Raw genomic sequence first — 23,181 nt, forward strand, 5'->3', positions numbered from 1 at the left:
CCCCTGACTTTGCTTGATTTCAGTGAGTAAATGCAACAACACTGAAAACTTTTACACGAGGATCAGTTGAGTTGTTATACAGAGAACTATAAAGCTCATGAAAACAGTTGTATAATATCAACCGTGGCTCTGAAGAAGTTTCGTCAGATCTGGAAGGTTATCTTGATCTGTGCTTGGATGCTAAAAATGGAAAATCTGTAATAAACCGGAGCTGTGGAATTTGAAAGAATTGGATGTTTACCAGTTAAGGAGGGTCTAACAAAAGGTCCTATTTAGTTGCATTTCCAATCACAGGGGGAAAACTTCTAAAGAGCCAGGTGGACACAAACATCATTCTGCTCCCAATCTGTTGGATGTGTTAATAAGCACCTGTTCATTGTGCATGTGATAATATGTCACGGTCATGTTTGCAGCTTAAGTGATAAACTTTTAAGTGTCAGTTACAGTTTTAAATAGAAAGCACAAATTGCATCTTAATGTGTCTTTTAAATGAAAACCTGCTGATTTGATTTCACTTTCTTGTCAGAATCTTCTCAGCTGCAGTGTGATCAATGATCATCTCTAAATATAAATGTAGTCTCTGCTAATTGCAGTGGAAAAACTCCACATTATGGTCATCCTACTTGATCCACTGCCAGATCAGCATTAACAGCAGCTTCGCCAGCAGGAGTAGAATTAATGGATGAAACCACAGATCTGTCTGTGGTGAAATGTTTTGGGGATCGTCCAGACCAGTCAGAGTCTGTCACAAACACTGGATCAGCCTGTGAAATCATCAAATGGCACCATGTCCAAATAGGTTACAAAATCCACCACAGTCAAGGTGAGCTGACCTGGTATGCTCGTTTAATTTGGCAGAACGAGAGTTTAACACGTCACTACAGCGAGAAGATACTTAGCGACACAAAAGCACCATTTTAACTTTTAAGAGTTAAAGTTGTTTTTCTGCTTTCTGAGCAGTTAAATCCAGCAACTGAAATACTTAAATCCATGTGAGTCATTGAGCTGAAATGCTGCACAGCCTCATGTGGTTGTTTTATGTTAGGTACAGGTCTAAAGATGTGGCCTGATACTAGATTATGATGCACTGGAGTTTATAATTTTACTTACATGCAGCGCAGCGAGCTGCAGGTGGAGCTCTACATTTTGTTATGCTCCATTGCTCCATGAATGGCTTTGTCCTCAACATCTTTGTTTCTCACTCAGACCCATGAACACACATCCAAAGCCCTGGACTTGGCCCTGCAGCTCAGGCTATAGGGCGAGAACAGAGAGGAGCATTGTTTGCCCCAATCCATCTAAATTTGTTCCCCAAATCGCTTCCTTGAGCAGATCAGGCCTGATTTAGCAGATTACTGGTCGGCTGCCTGCTCCTTCATCGTTGCATCAGGAGGAAAACGTGTGTCGATGACGTTGGTGCGACCGGGGTCAGAGGGAGGAAAATGGACATCTTCCAAATATCAAACACAACACAAAGGAACAACCTGCTGCTGGTGCAATGAGTCCACACATGGTTAGATACACCAAGTAAAGAGGAAAACTCTTTCAGCAGCAGTCATTGTAAGCTGGGTAGTGGGAATTCTTGTGTGTAGATTGAAAAATATTTTACTTTTATGATTTACAGATTCCTTAACACATACATGCAACCACATGTTCCTCTCGCTAGATTACTTTGTAATGTTAACACTGTATTTTGCTGTTTACCTTGTGGTCATCGTTGCCATGATAACTGTCCAAAGTTGCACAATCTTGGATCATACTCAGTTGTCCCAAGCCGCACGCCCTACCAACTCAGCCCCTTGTGTTTTAACACAGGGCTGCCTTCAGTAAAGCTGTGTGCTGATGATGAGTAAGTTAATGTGTGGAGGCACAGATATTTGTCATGTATGGAACAGAGGAAACAGTGGGGGCCCTGTAATTCTTATTTACACCCCTGCTGTTGGCCTCATGAGTCTGGGTTTCTTCCACTGTTTTACAACAGTAAGACAAAGGCTGTAAAATCCTCTCAACACATGAAGCAGCAGTAAGTTTTTTGAATTAAAGATAAAACTGAAAAATGATCAAAATAATATTTCACCTCCACCACAGCAAATACCATGATTACAGTGCTGCTGTGTTTTACCATCCAGTGGCTCTTTGTTAATTTGTTTTCACACACACACCTTTGTTGCTCAACTGAGATTAATCTAGAGATTTTGTTTTTTTTTACTCAGCCTCACTCAGTTGTGATTAGACATGAAGACTGAGTACATGTGTGTGATGTGATGGAGGGCTGATCACATTATATAAAACCTTTACATTACTCTCAGCGCCTAATGCGCATAGTCCACACACACACACACACACACACACACACACACACACACACACACACTCCACAGAATAACTATCAAGGTGACTGGCATGTGCACAGTGTCATTATGTTTCGTGTGCTGAGATATAATGTGTGTGTGTGTGTGAGAACTAATCTGATCACAGGGAATTGTGGATAGTTTAGGGTCCATGTTTACTGATATGAATGCACCTAAGTCTAAATCCAAATCCTTGTCATGAAGGTGGTGGTTGTGGTATTTTGTGTGTGTGTAGATATTTCTGGCTTATGAAAGCCAAGCTTTCCTCCTCAGCTACAGTGTAGGATTTCTAGGTTTAAAGCAAAGATGTGATGATTTGAGGCACAGAACTGTTGTTACACATTCAGCCTGATAATTAGCTTCTTTCTCTGTGGTATTTTCCTCTTGCTTCTAACTGTTTTTCCTTTGTAGAAATGTAAGCTTGAATTTGAGACCATTCATTTTGCAAAAATGAGAGCGAGTGGATGCCAAAAATCTGGCAGCATCAGACTTAATTATGCAGAACTTAACTACACTTAATTTTTTAAACTGCAGAGTTCATGCAAAGATTGTTATAAATGGTCTAAAATGTGGCATGTTTTCATTATTTATGTGCTTTCAGAACATATATAATTATTCCAAGAGATGTCTGGGATGCTTTCAATTCATGAAAATTGATATTTAGTCATGTTTAGAAAGACCCCTGGTTACAAATCCTTACATAAGCTTACCATGTGATATTAATTATGTCTTTGAATTCAAAATAAAGTAATTTATACTGCCAGGAAGTTACACCTGTTGCCTTTAAGAAAATATTACTGGTACATGAGAACATCAGAACCAGACTGAAGGCTTTTCCACCGTCAGGCCTCTGAGCATGTGAAACAGACTATCTGAATATAGACTCCACCTCTCCTCTCACCCAGAGTGTGTTCACGTGGCAGAATCAATCAGCAGTCACAATGGTCACTTTTCACTCCACCCAAGTCTCCTTGGAATGTAATCAAATCCCTCCACCTCCTAAACCACTCTTACCTTAAGTGTCTGCTCAACATTACATCATCCGAAATGTGCCCTGACCCTGCCTTTCATCATAGGAGCACCTCCACCATTGGCCAAAAACCGTCAGCATCACTCCCCCCACTGCACCCCCACCCTCACCCCCTTCTTCACACCCTCTGCCACTTTTATGCTGATTGAAAGGAGAATGAAATCTGTTGGGTGTAATCTGGTGTGACGCCACTAATCCTGACGCTACAAATCATAGGTCCCGTCCACTCTGCTCCACACAGACCCCTGTGACTCCCCGCCAGCAACTTCACGTCTGCCTCAGGTAAGACTCTGCCTCCAGTGCTGAGGTGCTACTTCAGCTTCTTTTCTGCCTCAGATGTTGTACAGCTCTTGTTGAACAGCAACTTTGACCAGGGGACACTTACTGTATGTTGTAACATACAGTGGCATGAGACCTAAATATGTGAATATTACTCCCTTTCTCCTCTTTCTTGTGCTGTTGGAGTGCTAAATCTGCTGAGTGAGGACTGTCGTTAAAATCTTGCTCAGTACCATGGGACTAACTACAGAGCTACAGAAATCAGCTGTATCTCTGCATTCAACCACTTACTCAGTGGCATGTAAATCTGATGGCAGTGGTCTTTAGTTGTAACACAGGTACAATATAACAGGCAGGACATGTTTTAGTCTCTCCTGACTGAGGGCATATCAAAACCACAATAACAGTTATCATAGATATCAAATATTTCATGTCAAATGAGAAGAAATGTTTGTAAAATGATGCCAAGACATTTGAGAATTTGCTTTTGAAATAATGTTGGATTTGAATACTTCATCTTACAATGTTTTTAATTAGGCTGGGGCTGCATCAGATGATTATTTTCATTAATGAGTCACCTCCCTATTGCTTCCTGATTAATAGTTTGGTCTAGTTTAGTATGGTGAAAATGGTCATATTTTCTCAAAGCCCAGTGTAACGTCAACAGTCCAAAACCCAAAGATATTCAGTTCACTGACAGATGAGAAGATGAAATAGGTACTGTTGGGTGTGTTTGCTTGAGAAATGATTAACTGATCATCAAAATAGTTGCAGATTAATTTTCTTGCCGCTGACTACTCTATTAATTGGTTATTTCAGGTCAAGAGTAAAAACACCCGGAGGAAATGTTTGATTAAATTAACTGCAGATTTCATGAAACAGTAATACTGAAGTGACTGTATATTTTACTGATTCCACAAAAACAATGAATTTACAGTATATGGTTATACAGAATTTATTGAGTGTGAGCCTGTTGATTATGAAATGAGATTGTTTCCCGGTAAATCAATCAGGAATGGGTGACTGCTGAATATAGTAGAATGAGGGTATCCTGTGATGGAGAGAGGGTGGGATGACGGGGCATTACTGAGGAGTACAGTGTGTCAGTTGTTTTTTGTTTTTTTTTGTTGTTGTTGTTGTTTTTTAACTGGGACCTCTTTCATTTTCTTCCACACAGTACGAAGCTGATTTAAAGAGCAGAAGACATGGCTGTGGTTGTAAGTATCTGTACTTCTACTTATTTAAAGCAGTTTTGATCAGATTTCGTTCAAAGACAACTAATTAATACCAATATTTTACACTAGTGTCTTCAAACTAAGCTGTGGTGTTGAGGAGCCAAAGGGCAGAGACTGAGTCACATTCTCGTCATTAAAAACGTCCTCCGGGACAAATACCTTTTCATCTTCCTGTAACTATAAGGACTCAGCTGCAGCTCAACATTTCTCAAAACCAAAGCTCATTGTTATGGATGCCGTCAACAGCTACAGTAGCCTTAGCTGCTAATCTCTGATCCCTGCTTCAGGCCTGCTAGTAGTCCCCACCATGTATTTACAGGCTTTACTGGACTCATGTGAGGCAGATTAACCAAACACTGAGGCCTATTCATTGTGGTCCTGCAACACTGGTGGACAGGCATATTGTTCCACGTGGATTAGACATGTTTTAAACTTCACACAGGCACAACCAAGTCTTGTGAGAATTACACAGACACAGTGAGGCATTTAGCTTTTAACCAAAACAACTTTACGAACAGTCAGTAGGAACTTTAGTGTTGATCTGCAGATACAAATAAGTGTGGTTGTCTCTATGCTGTCAGGAGGGCAGTGGATGGTGTGACACCAGTAACTGGTCTTTTTCACAACATACATCTTGCCAGAAAAAACAATGAAGGATCTGCTCCAGTTTTGTGTGCCATTGTCAGTCAGCCATGCCACTTATTAAAGCCCTGGACACTGCTCAATGGAACACATCTATTATTAATGATATTAATTACCTACCTTTTCCTACTATGACGAGATGTCAACTGTAAAAATGGCAACAGCATACTGTGAGTTTCCAGTCCACAGAGAGCTGTTCAGACACAGCAGGAATCTGGATCTTAACCACCAGGACTCACCTGAGTTTTTGGTGATTATTGAAATGTATCTGTAGCTCCATACAAGTCTTGTATGACTGTTTGGGTTTAGACAACATGAACTATTTGAGAAGTTTGGTTTATAGGGTTTTTTTGGGGAAATCTTTCCTTTTTCCCAGGCAGTTTGAAGGTCTAGGGTCAGAGGGTGACGTATGCAGACAAAGCACCTGTGAGGAAACGTGATTTGTGACTGAAACTCTAAATCAAACATCGCTATCCTCTCTCTCCTCAGAGTGGAACTTACCGCATGGTGTCGGAGGAGGAGCAGGCTCTCAGGGCCAAGCTGGAACGTCTCACCGTCAAGGACCACGGGCCAGTGTTTGGACCCTGTGCCAACCTGCCAGATCACACCAGGCAGAAGGTACTCATCAGATTCAGACACACCAGGACATTGTACAGTTAAAGCCTCAAACACACCCATAGTACAAGGGTAACAAGAAGGTCATGTGTCAGGTGGAGATGCAAATATCCAGATTAGTAGAATAACTGTGAGCTAACTATCTGGTGTGGCTCCCCCTGCAGGCCAAGGACGAGCTGAATGAGACAGATGAGAAGCGGGTGTCTGCTGTGAAGGAGCTGCGAGGAATCATCAAAGAAAAGGCGGACGCAGGTGATGATCTGGCCAAGGGGGTTCAGGACACCTTTGGGGAGAAACCAGACAGTTTGCTGGTCCGCTTCATCCGCGCCAGGAAGTACGACGTGCCCAGAGCCTTTGAGCTTATGAAGGGTACGTCAGGAAAATTAACAGATTAAAGTGGCAGATTTACTGACAGAACCTCCTTTGTCCATACATGCTGTAATTATGTTGCCAGTATTGAGAAAGCAGCAGTAAATAGTAGATGATTCTGATTTTTTTTTTGTCAAAATCTGTCTAGCTGTGGTGTCAGAGATTGTAAATATGATTGACAGCCATATAAAAGGTACAGACACTGCTTTATAACTCTCCAACATCAGATCATTTGCAAAGAAAAGAGACGTCAAAAGACACAAGCTTTTGAAGGCTTATACCAATGCTAATATTTAGCTGAAAATTTTCATGCCAAAAATTTCCAGATATTTGTCCTTCCCTTTGTCATGAGACACTAAAATTCTGCCTGGTTAAATAGTTGTAGGAGTCATATCAGTGCCTGAAGACAGTGGAGCCCAACTTACCCTTTTATTCATAGGATAAACACTCAAATTTGGCTTTTATATAATGAATTAATATATAAATTTGTCATTAATTAAAATGAAAATAATTATTTCTTTCCTGCTAGAGGGACTTCTATCATTTCACAGTGTTTGATACCAAAAAATCCCAAATTCCTAGAATCTGCTTCCGTCTCTATCCAGGCTACGTGCGCTTCAGGAAGGAGTACCCCGAGCTGTTTGAGAATCTGACCCCAGAGGCCGTACGCAGCACCATCGAGGCCGGCTACCCCGGCATCCTGCAGAGCAGAGACAAGTACGGCCGCGTGGTTCTGCTTTTCAACATCGAGAACTGGGACTACGAGGAGATCACCTTCGATGAGGTGAGAAGTGATGTGTGATCCCAAATCCAGAACAGTATCCTTTTTATTTTGGGTACAGTATTTTCTTGTCTCGTAACAGTTACAATGAATTTAGCTGATAAACACGGCATATGTCTGTCTGTGTGTGTTCAGATCCTACGTGCCTACTGTGTGATCCTGGAGAAGCTGCTGGAGAACGAGGAGACTCAGATCAACGGGTTCTGCATCATCGAGAACTTCAAGGGCTTCACCATGCAGCAGGCGTCAGGAATCAAACCCACTGAGCTCAAGAAGATGGTAGACATGCTGCAGGTGGGAAATCAAATTCTTGCCCTGGAGTAGTTGGTTACTACAGGCTTTAGAGGGAGGTAGAGATGCGTACATTATACATTCTAACTGAGGGCGAGGTACAGTATATCTCCAAATTGTGACTTTTTCTTTTCCACCAGGATTCATTCCCTGCCCGTTTCAAAGCTGTGCACTTCATCCACCAGCCCTGGTACTTCACCACCACCTACAACGTGGTCAAACCACTCATGAAGAGCAAGCTGCTAGAGAGAGTGAGTTACACAAAGTTGATTCAATAACAATGATAATAATACAACTGCAACTACTGCTGCTTCTTCCTACATCCTCTCTCAGTTGTATGAGATGCAGTTATGATAGAGGAAACAGTCAAAAGTGAGTCAGAACGAGTTTCAGTGCAGCACTTCCGTAACTAACGATATAAAATACAAAGGCTTCCTGATGTTGTATCTATGCTGATATCAGGTATCACTTATTTTAAAAACAAGTTTTGTCAGAGGAAGATGTGAAACAAAAAGATTCCAATAGTTAAAGTATTTTCTAATTGATTTAATACAAATGTTTTTTTACTTCCATGTAAGATAATGTGCTGGTTTAAAACCTTTGATGCAACATTACTTTCACACACTTGATATTAATGTTGTGTTTTGTTATGATTAGCAATTTGCAAAATAGCAAATAATGCAGTGTCTCAGATGACTCTAACAGCTGCTGTCCTTGCCCTGTAGGTGTTTGTCCACGGGGACGAGCTGGAAAACTACTACAAGGAGTTTGACGCCGACATCCTTCCATCTGAGTTTGATGGAAAAGGTTCCAAGTACGACGGCAAGGCCACAGCAGCCAAGCTGTTCGACTAAACATCCTCCCTCCCTTTGCCAAACAGGCAACAGGCATTATATATTTCCAAACCCCCATAGACTGTGGAGACTCAAAGCCCAATCTAGCTGTGTGGCTGTAGAAAAAGAAGTTATGAATGAAAGTCATGAGTGTGTGAGAAGTTTAAGAGATGTTGTTTACCAGAGGACCCAACAAAGCACAATCAAACAAGAACAAGGTAATTACACTCAATTACACTTACACTATATACATTCTACAGTTCCCCATTTTTAGGGCTGTGGACCAAAGCCAGTTCTCTACCCATTGCTGCAGAACTCAAGATCCCACTTCACACCAATATAGTGTGTACTTTTATCACACACTCACACAAACAAAACCAAACATGAGAACTGAGAGCTTCCTGAAAGTCACCAACAAGGAAGAGTTTTCAACACATTACATCCTCACACTGCTCACTGTAACTTTGAACAAAAAATAAAGAAGACCAAATGTTCATGATGGTGAATTACCTGTTGTAAGCAGATTTAAAATCTTTGCAGGTTGATTTTATACCAGTCTCACATGAATGAAAGCTAACAGCTGTGTCATATTTCATCTTAAACGGCAATGGTTTGGGGAATCAATATTACTGTAACATGCTCATAACTTGAAGTTAATGAGCGAAAATGACCATATACATTGAGGTCAGTGAAGTCACACAGCCAGTATCACCAGCTTTGAACAACAGATTTTTTTTGTCTCTCTCCTGTTAAATTGTGCTTTGTTTGGACCATAGTTCATCCACACAGTTTGCTGTAACACTGGCACGCCCCAGATTTCTCGGTTTCCACTCTCCTTCAAGTACAAGGCCCATATTCCAACAAGTGCCTGTCTCTCATGTTTTTTAGATTGTTCTTCAGTATTATGAATATTATGAAGTTTTACCCATTGTGCTACCTGGTGCACCAATAAGAATGTCAATAAATGTACAATAAACTGTATATAAATATAATTTGTAGTCTCCGTATTCATCCACAAAAAGAAAATAGATCAGATTCAAATAAACAGATTTGTGAAAAATGTTTATTAATGGGTGAGTTCAAATTCGTCCAATCAGTCAATGCAGTGTACCACATGAGAACAAAACACATCATGATTAGATTACAAATGCTACACCCACAAGCTGATACATACGATATTGTTCATACAGTACAACAGGAACTGTATGGACAGTAAAGTGTAGGCAGAACAGTCCATATCTTCAACAGTCAGGACATATTGCACATACAGGCGGAGCAGTGGTGCTGTTGCAGCTGGGATTCAGCTTGAGGCTGTGTTAAATCTGATGGCTGACATGTTGAGTAATAATAAGACATGTGAGCTCAGGTGGAGTCCACTGCATTTAAACACATACACAGTGTCTGACAGGATGTTACTCACAGGAAACTGATTAATATCAAACAGGAATTTGTCAAAATGGAAATGGAAAAGGCCACCACAGAAAACAAAAAGAATTCCTGCAGATAAAATTCACCTCATGAGACACAGAGAAACATTGTCATCGTCATTACTCCTCAGTTCACTGTATTTATTTATTTCTTTTTATGTGGCAGACTCCACCCACCTGCTGAACAGCAATAAGCAGCTTAAAATAAACCCAGAATAACTGTGGTTACTTATGAAACTCAGCAATTAGCCTTTGTCTAATAAGAGACTACTCTGTGTTTGAGTCAAAGCCATGTGCCTTTAACAGGTATGTAGCCAAAATGCAGCAGGATCATTAAAAAAGGCTAAACAGCCCTTCAGTCCAGTATATTTTCAGAGAATCTCCTGCCCTGGTTTGTAAACATGTCAAAGGACATTTACTGTGATAATAATAACCCATGTAAACAGCAGCATTTAGGAAATCTCTTTCAATCATCCAATGGCAGGAGGCATTGTTGTGATAGCTGCTGTCATCTACTGGTTTTTGAGTTTTGCAGGGCAACTTACGGAATGAGACAAGTTGATCTGGAGATGCTGGAGTTCAATGTTAAAGCTGGTTTTAGTTCAACAACACAGAATCGACTGGTAGAAAAGCATTGTTAAATAAAAACTAAGAAGAGTTTTTGTAACTTCTAAACCTGACGTGACCCGATTCTTTTATTTTGAAGGTCAGCAGCAAGAGTGTAGCTTGATGGTCTACCTCACCCAATGAAAATTAGAAGTGAAAAACTGGTGTCAAAATGAGCAAAATGCAGTCTCACTCTGTATAAATAAACCAAACCAGATGTTATTTAACATAAATTTCCTTCAATAAAACAGCAGAGTTCTCTCAGTGGAAATAAACAAGATCATATTAAAGGACAGTTAAAATGAATACGACTTTTAACACAGTTTGAACACAACAGATGTTATGCTGAGCTGGAAATCACCACTGTAAACCATGAATCATGTCATACTACTGCTCATCAGAGGCAGCTCAATGATTCATCAGAAGCCAAAACTCAAATCTGTTGCAGACTCACGCTGATACAAGGCACTTAAATCTGGTCCAGGACTTTACAAGTTAAATAGATAACCTGATGTGGGGCATCAGTATAGTAAGGCCTCAGACTGGTTGCCAAAAACAATGGGCGCTTCACACTTAATTTTCCAGCTTTTAATAGTAACCTGTTTTTTGGTCTCTCTACACAGAGGTCAAAGGTCACACCTGCTTGCCAACTACTTCACCCTGTTGTCCAGTCAAGATCCAACACCTGCCAAAAACCAGCAGAGGGCGACCTATTATTTCACTGGAGGTTAACTGAGAGCAAAAGAGGAAGGAGCAGTTCAGCATGGGGTCATGTTACTCTCATGGGTTTTACTGGATCTGTAAGTTTTGATTTCTGGTTTGTTTTACCCACTTCCAATCATCCTGCTTTGTCTAATCCATCTAGTGGTCTCCTACATTTCCCAGAATGACTTAGTTAACTGTAAGGCCATTAGTACCAAAGTAAAATAGAGCAAATACAAAGGGCTGCGCATGTGTCTGTGCGTCTTTCATGGTTTTGGTCTATCGTTTTGTCTGTCAGACATGTACAGTATGTGTTACCCACTGAGTGTTACCCTTGTGTTCTGCAGGCAGGAGTTCATGTCCTGTTGGCCTGTCGTCTGACAGCCTGGCCTGGTCTTCTCCCAGTGGCAGATGGCGTCGGTGTACTCGACTATGACCTTGTCCATCCAGGTGAGGGGCTGAGGGAACAGCACGGCTCCCTCAAAGAAGCCCAGATGGCCTCCGTGTTGGGTCAGGACAAATATCACATTGGGCATCTTCTCTGGAGAGGACGACAGATAGAGGGAGAGGTAAGATGATTCACTCCTTTTTTCCTCAGTAGTATTTCCTCTCTAAGCGTGGAATTATTTAGTACCAGCCCATTCATCCTTTGAGACTTGTGATACATAGAAGTACAGTGTTTGTCACAGGAAAAGTTTTGAGTTTTCTGTGTAACAGCTGTTTAATCTACTGATGTCATGAACCAATCCTCAGTGAGTCGTCATCATTACTTCATATGTGTCATGTTTCACTTCACCAACAAGCCCCCAGACAAACAAATCATTAATTAAGTGTACAGCTCCTGACACAATCTTTAACAAACTTTCTCAAAGAGCCTATTTAAACATGCAATAACTATTGTTTCACTTGGAAGCAGCAGAAACATGTTAAGTAAGTACAAGATGAAGCACAACATAAGCATTTATTTGGAGTAATGTGAATCCATTATTCACCACCATTTTGATTCTATTTTAGAAATATCTGTTTTTTTATCTGCTAAATGCTCCACTATGTTTAGCAGCTAAACATTAACTTGGTCTGAGCTGTCTGGTGCTGAGCCCTGATAGAGGTTTTCATTAAAAAAACAGCTGCCTGTTGTGAATGAAAACAACCCTGGTGAGATTATTGACAGTGAATCAAAACAGGAAGCTGTGGGCTGGGAATCAAAAACAAGCAGGTAGGCTTAACCTACCTGTAAAGCTGAAGGGAGCTATAGAGTAAGGTGATAATTATCTGTGGGTTTGTCACTCATTTGATGCATTGCTATTATTAATTATTATTCATTGCTGCTTTAAAGCTTCATTAAGTGTTTTTTGATCACCAGAAGGCAGAAATGGTCATATCCGCCCTCAGAGAAACACAGCCTGTACTACTGGATTATCAAGTTGCAGTTGCTAACATGTTAGCAAACAACTACTTAGTTGCACATCCAGTAGATACTGAGCAACATTAGCATCCAGTAAGTCCAATATTTACTCTCCTGTAGATCAGGTCTGGACTCTGACAAATGTCACAGTACAATACAAATCTATGTGCAGAGAACAGTGCAATGATCTAAAAGCTACAGAGAGCTTCAAACTGAGTGCTAATTCTTAATGACACAGTTGATTCATTTGTCATGATTGCCATGCTAAGAGCTCTCAGAGGTTGCAACTATTTGCACTTTATTGTGTCACTCTGGTTTCCTTGATAAGCATCTCCACCCATTTGGTAATTAAAGGCGCCCCGATCTTGTTGGTGTGAGGGTAAATAATTAAACTCTCTTACTTAGAAAGAGGGGATATCATTAAAATGGCTCTGACAGACTGTGCGGTCAGCGGTCAAGACACTCGGCTTCCGCACAGATATGTGCCATCCTCCTTTCCCTTTCATGTTATTCTACACCACCCACACACCTACTCTCCTACCTGTTTTTCTTGTAGGTGCACACACACCAGAAAGCGTGACCATCGTCACTACTAAGGATGATTTTGATCCTGAGAAAAACCCTTAAATAAACTTAAAAATAAAGCTGAGACTTGAGATTACACAGCGATGAGTAACAAAACAAACATTTAAAAGAACTCTAAAATTCTGAGTATGTGTGTTTCCTTGAAGTAGAGGGCAGGTTTAGTATTTCACTTGTCAAGGTCTGAGTCATTACTCACACAGCGGCCAGTGCATGTGACCTACTGAGGCAAGACAAGGCAGCAGGCTGTGGCCACACACTGGCACGCACACACACACACACACACAGCTCTATATATATAATCCAACAGCCCAGGCAGATCACATGGCCCTGAAAAATTCAACAAGACTGTCTGGTCTGGGCGGTGTTGAGTAGATAGCTCCGACAAGACTTTATCAACACTTAAGACTGTGGCTCCAGCGTCCAGCTCCAGAGGAAGGACAACGGGTTCTTTCACTCCACTGGTCTGAGTTTATATCACTGTGAGGACAATGTTTTACTGTTGTGGTCATCGCTCTCTAGGAAACAAAACATAACTGCATAGCAACAGTATATTTAACTACATTCTTATTACATGCTGACCTATTTTCTGATTGGTTCACTGAGGCAGATGTTTTGAAAAGTTGTTTAACATTCTTTGTCACTTTATCACAAGACCCATGATGAAGGGTTTTCTGCCAAAACACTTTCTGATATAGTCCAATTGTAGCCCAAACCACATGATGAATCTCTTTACATTATGACCAGTGCAATGTATCATAGCGATATGACGTAACACCCCATATACTTCTAATTAAATACCAATAATGGCCACTGACGAATGACTCCTGTCGATAACCACAAACCTGAGAGTGTGCGTGGAATACCCAGTAGTGACTGATGAACTAGTGGGTCGTCTGAGGAGTTTACCAGGAGGAGAGGCACAGTGACCTGGACAAGACACAACAGTTTGTTTATAAAGGACTTTGTAAGGCCGGGACACACACTGTTACTGCAGCAGTAGTAGGATTAGTAGATGTTTCAGTAGTGGATTAGTCTGTGAAGAAGTTGTAGAAGCAGAAGTCATAGTAGTGGTGTCAGCAGTAGAATAGTAGTCTCAGTAGTAGACCAGATAACTTCAGCAGTAGCAAAAGTAGCATTTTGAAATATTTAATTCACTCATTCACATGAATAGTTTGACAATGTGGGAGCTATGCTTATTCACTTTCTTTCTGAGTGTTAAATGTGAAAACTGATATCATATCTCTCATGGAGTAATAGCTACAACTGGAAGGTGATTAGCTTAGCTTAGCATAAAATGTTGAAAGAGAAGCAAACAGCCGGCCTGGCTCTTTTTAAAGTAAAAGAAAACATGCTTCCCCATTCCTATGAATATCACTACATAACATTTCTCAGTAACAGCAATGTTTTGGTGGTACGAGTAGTAACATTGCCAGGCAACCAGCAAAAACACTGTGTAGAGGTGCTGTTCTGAGAACAGCTACATGACACAACTTCCTGTAAAAGCATAAACTCTGTTACTTTATTTCTTTTTGTGTTACGATCAAACACAAGATACGCTGTGTTAACTAGAGTTAGAGGTGCTGATATGTTTTTTTGTTTTTTTGTTTTGGATAGAGACAGACAAGCTTCCTTCCTGTTCTGGTCTTTAAGCGAGACTAAGCTAATCACCTCCCAGAAGGCGCAGCAGTTGGTAGTAATAGTAGAAGCAGTTGTGGTAACTGTAGTAAGAGCAGCACCATTAGTAGTTCTAACAATGCAAAGGTTAATAGTAGGACAGTAGCAGAGTCCTGATGAACGATGTAGAAGTTTAGTAGCATACGCAGCAGCAGAAACAGCAGAAAAAGTAGCAGTAGCTGTAACTGTGGTACTGGTAAGATGGATGTAGAAACAGTAGTAAGTGAAGGCATGGCGGAGGTGATAAAAGCAGAAGTAAAATTAGCAGTAGATCAAACTGAATTGAACTAAACATTATATCCATCAAGGTTACAGCTGTAAACATCTACACACTGGTCACTTACCTTGTGGATGTAGTGCACGCAGCTCTCCTTCTCGTAGTACTCCTTCAAGGAGCTGTAGCCGTGGAATTTCCTGCAGCACAAATCGTGTGATTACGTCAGTGTCAGAGATAATCTTTAAGAGTTTGGAGTAGCCATTTGTAGCCCAATTAAAATATAAATCCAAGAGGATTTCACCTCATGATGCTGTCATCGATCTGCATCAGAGATGTAGCTGCATACAGCCTGCTAAGGTCTGCGTCTCCGATGTTGCTGGAGCTCATGCCCAGCAAACTGCTCCTGTTTAACACAACAATAAAGGTATTCAGACATCAGGGCAGGTGGCTAAATCTTTGTGTGGCTGGCAATCCCTAACACCCACCTGATCCTTTTAACAATGGAGCGCACTCACCAAATCAAAGCTAATGCAATGCAGTCTTAATACCATTACCCGAATTTTTCAGCACTTGGCTGTATACAGACAGATGTTGGAGGTCAGGAAAATACTGCTTTTTGTGGATGTTAATTTTGGTGTGTTGACAACCAAACCTGTCTTGCTGCAAAACCCAATGCAGAAATTAATGTACTGTAACAACTCAATACATCTAAAAGAAAGGATTTAGTTGCTTTCTGACAGACACACACACACACACACAGGAAGTCAGAGCAGGAAGTCAAAGTTTATGTTTAGAGTTTAGTCTGTGGAGATTCTCAGTCATCCAGGTCATGGTTATCCAAGAAGGGTTGAATCAGGTCAAGTTGCCCTTGATTCAGTGCTTCTTGGCTTCTGAAGCAGCTGTTTGTAGAATGACACTGTTGTAAACTTGATGGACTGAACACCATCTTTTAACTGTTTTACCTGTGTGACAGGATGAGTTTCTTCATGTTGTCCGCCAACACAAAGTTGTAGAGCCTCCGGCACTGGTCCCACTGAAGGAATGTTTCCTGAGCCCTGAACAAACAAACGCTTAAATGCAAACAAAGAACTGCACTATGGAAGAAAAACACCAGGCAACGTTAAGATACTGCACCTTATCTATACATTTTCAATCATATCCAGTCCTGGTTTTGTTCATTGGTTTTTCCTTCAGGCTACCAACCTGAGGGCGCTGTACCCCTGACAGACGCTGACACAGCACAGCACTCGGTCCTGGTTCGATCGGTTCTCACCCAGGAACTTACAGACGATGTTTCCACCAAGACTGAAGCCCACAACCACCAGCAGCGTCTGGGGGAAGGCCCGTTTGATGTAGCCCACCATGGCTGCATACTCCCAGGTACAACCTGAGGGAAAGACAGACACTTTTACAACTGAGTAGCAATGATAAATACCTGAGTATGACATTAGATAAGAGGGACAATTAATTTAATCATTACTGCCGTTCCCTCACAATAAGGATCTTCTAAACTTCCCCCAGTCATTTTCTCTACACAAGTCCTGTAACGTGACAATTAGCTTTTCTCACTTTGTGTCTGAGTTGCAGCTCTGACTGGCCTCTCTGTTTTTTTTTTTTCATTTTGTCTTGCTTTGTCGCATCCGCTAATTTTGTTTCTCAGGAGTGAGATTTGAGCTGCCAAACACTCCAACTTCCCAGGATGACACACACACAGTTTTACCAATTTTATTATCTCATTAATATGGTCCAGGGGTTTTTACAAATGACTGGTTCTTTTAATTATATTCAACATGTTGATCTTGATTTTTTAATGACTCCAAACAGACAACTCTTTTCAGAACCAAGACTCTTGTGTTTAAAAACCTCAGTCTTATCAGTCACATTTTGTTAATTCAGCAACCCCCAGTAAATTTGAGCTAAAGGGAACTATCGTTTCTTTATTTGTGAGTCACCAACCACCATGTGGTATTCCCTCTTTACCGTAGGTGAACATGCGCGGCGAGGTGAGCTCCATGTTGGGCAGGGCACCCAGGTGGTTGAGGACGGCACAGCGGTAACCCTGCCGCTGGGAGTGATCCACAAAGGTCCGAATGTAGTTCTTCTCGCTATGGTTACCGATCCCAGGGCAGATTACCATGGTAATGTCATCTGATAGACACACAAAGGGGAGCACATGCACAAACATACAAAGTGGAGTCATGTGTGGGTGTAAAAGTGGATGTCGTGTGTGTGTTGATTTAATTGGCTGCTGAAATGCATGGCATTTTCCCACGAGGGAGCTCATTAGTGGTCTCTCTGCTTGTGCATACTGTAGTATGACTTGCTTGTTACTAGAGGCTCACAATCCAAAAAAATGAAAACATAATGATCAGTAATGTCTTCATTTTGCTACTTGACCAGATGGGCTAGTATCCGCTTCTGACCTCCTGTGCTGTGGTCTCCAAGTGCTTCAAAGAGGTCAAAGGTCGCCGTGGCTCCGTCCTGCATAGGGAGGAACTTGCGGACCCCGCAGGGCGTTGGAGTGTTGACACGTCCCATCTTGCCATACAGGGCCGTCTGTAGATGACCGCTCTTCCCCCACAGCAAGGGAGGAATGTATCTGAAGAGAAGGATGAGCTCCATATTATATCACACGGCTGTAAACTCAACCCTGAGGATATTTCAGCGCGGTCTTAGCAAAGATTATCAGCCCACAGACAGCCACACATAACACTCTGACCGTAAGAGGTGGCATACAACTGCAGTCATTAACTGACCCGCCAGGCCAGCAGAAATGGATTTGAACTCTGAGCTGGAGAGGAGTGCTTATTTGTAGCTGACATTTTCATCTCACTAGATCATGCAACTCCAGACACATTATTCCTGTGTGATTTTGAGCCAATGAGACTGAGCATAACTTAAAGTTTGTAGCAATCTGTACACTTGTGTATTGTGAATGAAGATAAAAAAGATGAGACTCTCATATGTCAGATGATTAAGACCCAAGCTACCACTTCAATCTAAATCCAAGTCATCAGTGTTTTAAAATCCAGACACTCAGAAACACTCACTCTTTGGTTAGCATCGGGCAGGATTTGAGCAGGTAGCGGCTGAGCAGTGTGTCCTGGTAGGTAATCTCTGGTGGAGCTGTGGGACTCTTCAAGTTCAGACAGCGGACAATGACGTACAGGATCGTCGCCACTGCTGCCAGCTTCATGCCATCAAACATGGCAGGCAGCTCCGAGCTGAGGGTGTGCATGTCGCCATCCTCGAGGGTCGTCATTGTAGATATAGTAGAGGACCTGCAGTGTGTACAGTGAGTTAGGAAATCATTTCACTTATACGGTGTTTAATTAGTAGATTTTTAAAAATTGGGAGTAAAAAAGAGATTTCCACTAAAACAACAGCCCCTAAAGCTTTTAGTTATTTATCATTCATATGTGTGTTAATCTACCTCAGAGTAAACTACTGCCTGTTAGTTGCAACACAGGCAGAATAAAGGAGGGACTTTATGCCTGTTGAAGTCCTTGGAGCCGCTGATTCACGAATGAGTCAGTAAATTCCCTTTTGCATTTCCCTTTTCCACTGAATAAGTGGGAACAGTCCACTTAAACACACAGACGTTTCTTGTGCCTTTCCCAGCATGTGCACTCTCTTTTTGACAGCTGCTAGTCCTGAAAATAACGTCTGCAGTCTTGTGTCAGTGGAAAGTGTTGGTTTCTCCTAATGGTCAAAAGACTGTGACATAATTTCATCTTGTAAACAGACTGTCTGAAGCTTTAGAAAAACTGGCTTCCAGACATTGGAAGCTTAGATACTGGTTATGACCACCAGAGACTTAACACTGAGCAATTTCCTCTTCCTCGCAGTATCATTAACCAGCAGAGATGCCTCTATTGATTCACACTGTTTTACCCACCTCACTGTCTTGACGTTGAAGAGAGTGAAGTGGTTTCAGTCCCTGCTTTCTGAGCCCAAAGTCTACTGATGCTCACTCAGTGCTGAAAAACACGCAGTTAAACAACTTTTAATAACTCACTGAATTCAGGAAAAAACAAGAGCAAATAAAAGAAAACATCATTAATAATGCATGTACGACAAAACAAGACCGACACAAACTAGAATATAACAGAAGAGAGTAGAGATACCACCTTGTTGTGTTTGGTTGGCATAAATAAAAGTCCCAACAAGTCTCTCCTGGGCTTAGTTTCTTGTTCTCTTTGTTTTCTCACTCAGGTAAAACTGTTCCTGTATATGAGGTCGAAGTGAATCTTAAGACTTCAGCGAACCCATAAACACAAGACGGACTTCCCATAAAGTACAGAACTTTTTTAAAAACTATAAATAGAAGATTTCCGGTCCTACCATCGTGTTTTTTCGAGTCAGTCCCGGTTCTGGTCGGAACCACCCAGAGTTGAGCTCCGTCTCTGAACACCGTCTGTTTACAACGGGGGAGCTGACTGACCAGCAGGGAACTCAGGGTGCGTTCAAGTGCTCTGGCAAAGCTCCGAGTTTAAAAGTCGTAAATACAGTAAACAGTATAAATATGAGATATTTTATCTTATTCTTTACGCAGCTTTAGCTCGTTAATTTTCACGTACATATTAAATCGGTTATAACAGTTTATGTATGAGTACAAGTCCCACTTTCGAAGTACTAGTCCACTTCCGTCTTTGGCGAGTGTGTGCTGAGGAAAGCGTAAAATCCGACAGCACAAAAAGGCAGCATCAAAACAGTAGCTGTACAGCATTAATAACATTTGTTAGTTATAACAGAGGACTAATGTAGACTACCAGCTGCAGTTTTCATATTGAATTACAGACATTTATTATGTAGACGTGTAGACAGAGAATATTGGCTTAATCTTTATCAACCACTACCTAAAAGCTTTAGAGCTGATTAACTTCACATAAACTTACAGTAGACTACCAGGTACTCAGTTCTTACACCAATAGACAGGTTAATATAAATTAAATAATAATATTTTTATTCAAGTGTTACACTGTTAATGATACATTCAGAGGCAAGGGAAAACAAAACGTACACATAATCCATATCATGTCAAACACATTATATTGGATATATAGGTGGGTAGTAACTACCACAACTCAAGGTGCTTTTCTTTACTCAAGCAATTATTTTCAAGACTATGTTTACCTCTAGCCGAGTACTTGTTCTTATCAACACTTTTTTCACTTTTTCAACTCTTTTCACCTCTAATCAGATATAAACTTAACAAATTATACATACATCACTCTCATACACTGATGGTAGGCCTTTAACAAAAACTACAACAGCAACAGATTCCTGTTTGGTATTTGTATGTATATCAAAGCAGGTTTAATTCCTATTAACAGAATTTAGAGCAAAACCTTCTTTCAATGAGTATTTTAACCACTGGAGGGCGCCATCCACTAGTGGAACATACAGTAGCAGTGGTACCACACATTTACTCATAGTGACTTAATCGTACTTTTAATGTGTTTTATACTGATTTTTGTGTACAATCATTCTAAAATTAATTATAGGTTTATTATAATTTATTTATGACATAGTTATACTGTATTTATATGTGAATATTTTTACAGACCCATCACATTGTTTCTCTGCTGTTGGCAGTTATTTAAAATTTAGTGAAAATGTATGAGAAATAGACAGTTAAACAACTGTGGGGATACTTTACAAATAAAGCCACATGTCCTCAAAGGAAATATTGAGGAAATATTTGATTTATTATTTGATGTTTTTACTTTTTTTGGCATCTAATGAGTCCATTTATATCTGATCGTACACTGTGGATCTTTCCCAGTCCCATCAGCAGCTGTATGAACTGTGACTGTCAAAAGAGGGTTTCAGATGAATTGTGACTGTTTTACTTCCAAAGAAATTAAACCACAGCAACCAACCTCATCTTCAATCATTTTCACTTGCGTGTTACGTGTGACTCCTCACTCTTGTTTCCAGATGGGAGACAGAAGTGAAAGAGGGCTGGGTTGATTCATCTTATTTTTTGTGTGGGACACAGAAGTGAAATTGTGGTGGATGTTGCCAGTAAACACTCAGCACACATAAACACTCAAAACACTGACAGGTTGAGGAGTAAAATATACCGTATAATATAGGAGACAAGCGCTGTCACAAGAAGTCAGACGGAAAAGTCCCAATAAAGGAAAATAAAACTTTTCTACCTTTCCTAAAGGCACAGAACTAGAATATGATTGTCTGTTTACCCAAAAACAAGAAGATATTAACCACTTTGCAAAAAGCCGCAAGCTGTCCACACATAAAGTTATATTACAGTTCCAGGAAAAGGGATCTTCACAAAACAACATCTGGTTTCATTCAACATTCCTCAGGTAAAAGCATATGAACAGAGTGAACAAAAACACAGTATAAATGATAAACAAATGATTCATACTAGTTTTACTTTCACAAAATTCAGTAATAAATGAACAAATGGACAAATGTCATGAGTCACATTCCCCTTTAACTGTTCCACATGTTCACAGAGTTTGAGTTTACAGGATTATGCTACACTCCAGATTGAGGATTAGGATCAAACAGGCTTCTGTCTCATTGAGGGTCCATCGAACCATCATTTTGTGATAATTAACCTCCTCCTCTGGCTCAGACTCGTAGTAAAAGTCAGTCATGAGAAGAGGCTTTGTCTGATAGAAGGGGAACATCAGAGGTCGCTGCCATTGTAGAGTCTCACCACATTTGACCGCTGTTCCACGTCACCCAGCCGCACAATGCACATGACTGTCTGATCTGTGCTGATGGTTTCATTACTGTATAAAGCATTTTTTTCTCTCGCAGTTCGGGGATTTTGATGATGCGCTTTTTCTGAAAGAAAAAAAAGGATCCAATATCTTTTCTGAAGTATACTTTTACGTCATGAGAGCATTTGGCATTTTTTTAAAATAGCCATACTTATGCTAACAGATTTTCAATCAATTATCAAATAACCCCAATGTGTACCACACAGCCTGGGGGCCCCAGGTCAGTGTGCCTGCTTTATCTTGTATGTAATCCATTTAAAAGTCAAATTTTAACCACGTCTTAATGACTCATTTTTCATCACAAATGTGCATAAATGGAAGAATGTACTGTGATGACACTGCTGCTGCAAGTTTCCCAGTGCATCATTGGTTTGACTTGATAGAAAATACCCCAACTAACCTTCTAAAGGATAGAAAGAAGAACGTGCTTTTCCCAGGTGTATTTAACTCCCTACAGAGAAAGATGCACTTTCATTTCTCCTTCATTTGTATGCTCCTCATCTTATCAAGTAAGAGTTGAAGTCAGGGAGTCCTTTAATTCCCACAGTACAGTATACTCACCCACTGTTTGACCTACACTGCTCATCAAACTAATGAGTGGGAGTAAAAGAGGAACTTGGTATCACTGCATACGGCCAGAGATTTAGCTTTGATGTTGAAAGGTCATGTGGGAGGAGGATTTTTTTTTTCTGCGGTCCTGCATGTGAGAAGAAGGTCTATAGGTTTCACACAAGGCACATTTAAGACTGGACTATCTCTACATTTTCAGCTGTATTTGATCCCCGAAGAGAGCGGTAAACCAAGCACAAGACATGTGATGAGAACGGGCCATCAAAGTGCAGCAGCCTTTTTTCTTCTGTATTTGAGCTAATCGCCAAGCGTGAGATCATTTTAAGCCTTGGCTTGTTACTAGGCTACAGAAGGGTAAATTTTACCCTGCCAATCAAAATGGTTAGACTTCATCTGAGAAAGTTGTTGCTGCTGTTGCAGAATGTGCTTCATTTTATGCCACAGGGAAACAGTGTAAAGATGTGAACTGAAAAGATACTTCCCAGGCCATAAAGCAGGTATCCTCCTTTTAAAGTGTTTGTATCCCAAATTTTGAGCAGGATAAAAAACATCCCAGCAAAATCATATCCATCCATGCAACAGGAATGAGATGAAAGATGCAAAGATTTAAAGGGTCTGACTCTCTTGGACATTGCTCATAGTCACACCCATTAAAAACAATTCTTTGCTTCACACCCACTCCCTCTGACAGCACAAAAATCAACTCTGACCCACTGCTGGATCTCGGCGCAAGAAACGCCCACGGATGAACCTCTCAGCTTCCTTCAATAAAACACTGGCCCTAATCTGCATTTCAGAGGAGGATTTC

General features: G+C 40.8%; 2 protein-coding genes across 3 annotated transcripts; one reads left to right on the top strand and one right to left on the bottom strand.

Moving 5' to 3' along the window:
* The first annotated feature begins 2,927 nt into the window (after positions 1-2,927).
* Positions 2,928-9,714, top strand: rlbp1b (retinaldehyde binding protein 1b). Its single transcript, XM_018685665.2, has 8 exons — positions 2,928-3,663; positions 4,838-4,877; positions 6,027-6,155; positions 6,317-6,521; positions 7,127-7,305; positions 7,438-7,596; positions 7,734-7,844; positions 8,319-9,714. Exons 2-8 carry the CDS (start codon positions 4,866-4,868, stop codon positions 8,445-8,447), a joined length of 924 nt encoding a protein of 307 aa, XP_018541181.1. The 5' UTR covers positions 2,928-3,663; positions 4,838-4,865; the 3' UTR covers positions 8,448-9,714.
* On the bottom strand, positions 9,472-19,542 carry LOC108889285 (monoacylglycerol lipase ABHD2). Of its 2 annotated transcripts, XM_018685661.2 has the most exons (12): positions 19,387-19,542; positions 19,173-19,269; positions 18,941-19,022; positions 18,093-18,323; positions 17,466-17,641; positions 17,023-17,190; positions 16,246-16,429; positions 16,005-16,097; positions 15,344-15,445; positions 15,170-15,239; positions 13,994-14,078; positions 9,472-11,702 (listed from the first exon to the last, which is right to left on the bottom strand). In XM_018685661.2, exons 4-12 carry the CDS (start codon positions 18,302-18,304, stop codon positions 11,476-11,478), a joined length of 1,317 nt encoding a protein of 438 aa, XP_018541177.1. In that variant the 5' UTR covers positions 18,305-18,323; positions 18,941-19,022; positions 19,173-19,269; positions 19,387-19,542; the 3' UTR covers positions 9,472-11,475. The 2 variants fall into 2 exon arrangements, with proteins under 2 accessions (XP_018541177.1, XP_018541176.1); XM_018685660.2 differs by lacking the exon at positions 19,173-19,269 and having other exon boundaries at positions 19,387-19,536.
* Positions 19,543-23,181: the final 3,639 nt, after the last annotated feature.

This window comes from Lates calcarifer, linkage group LG10, assembly GCF_001640805.2.
Source record: "Lates calcarifer isolate ASB-BC8 linkage group LG10, TLL_Latcal_v3, whole genome shotgun sequence".
Lineage (NCBI taxonomy): Eukaryota > Metazoa > Chordata > Actinopteri > Centropomidae > Lates > Lates calcarifer.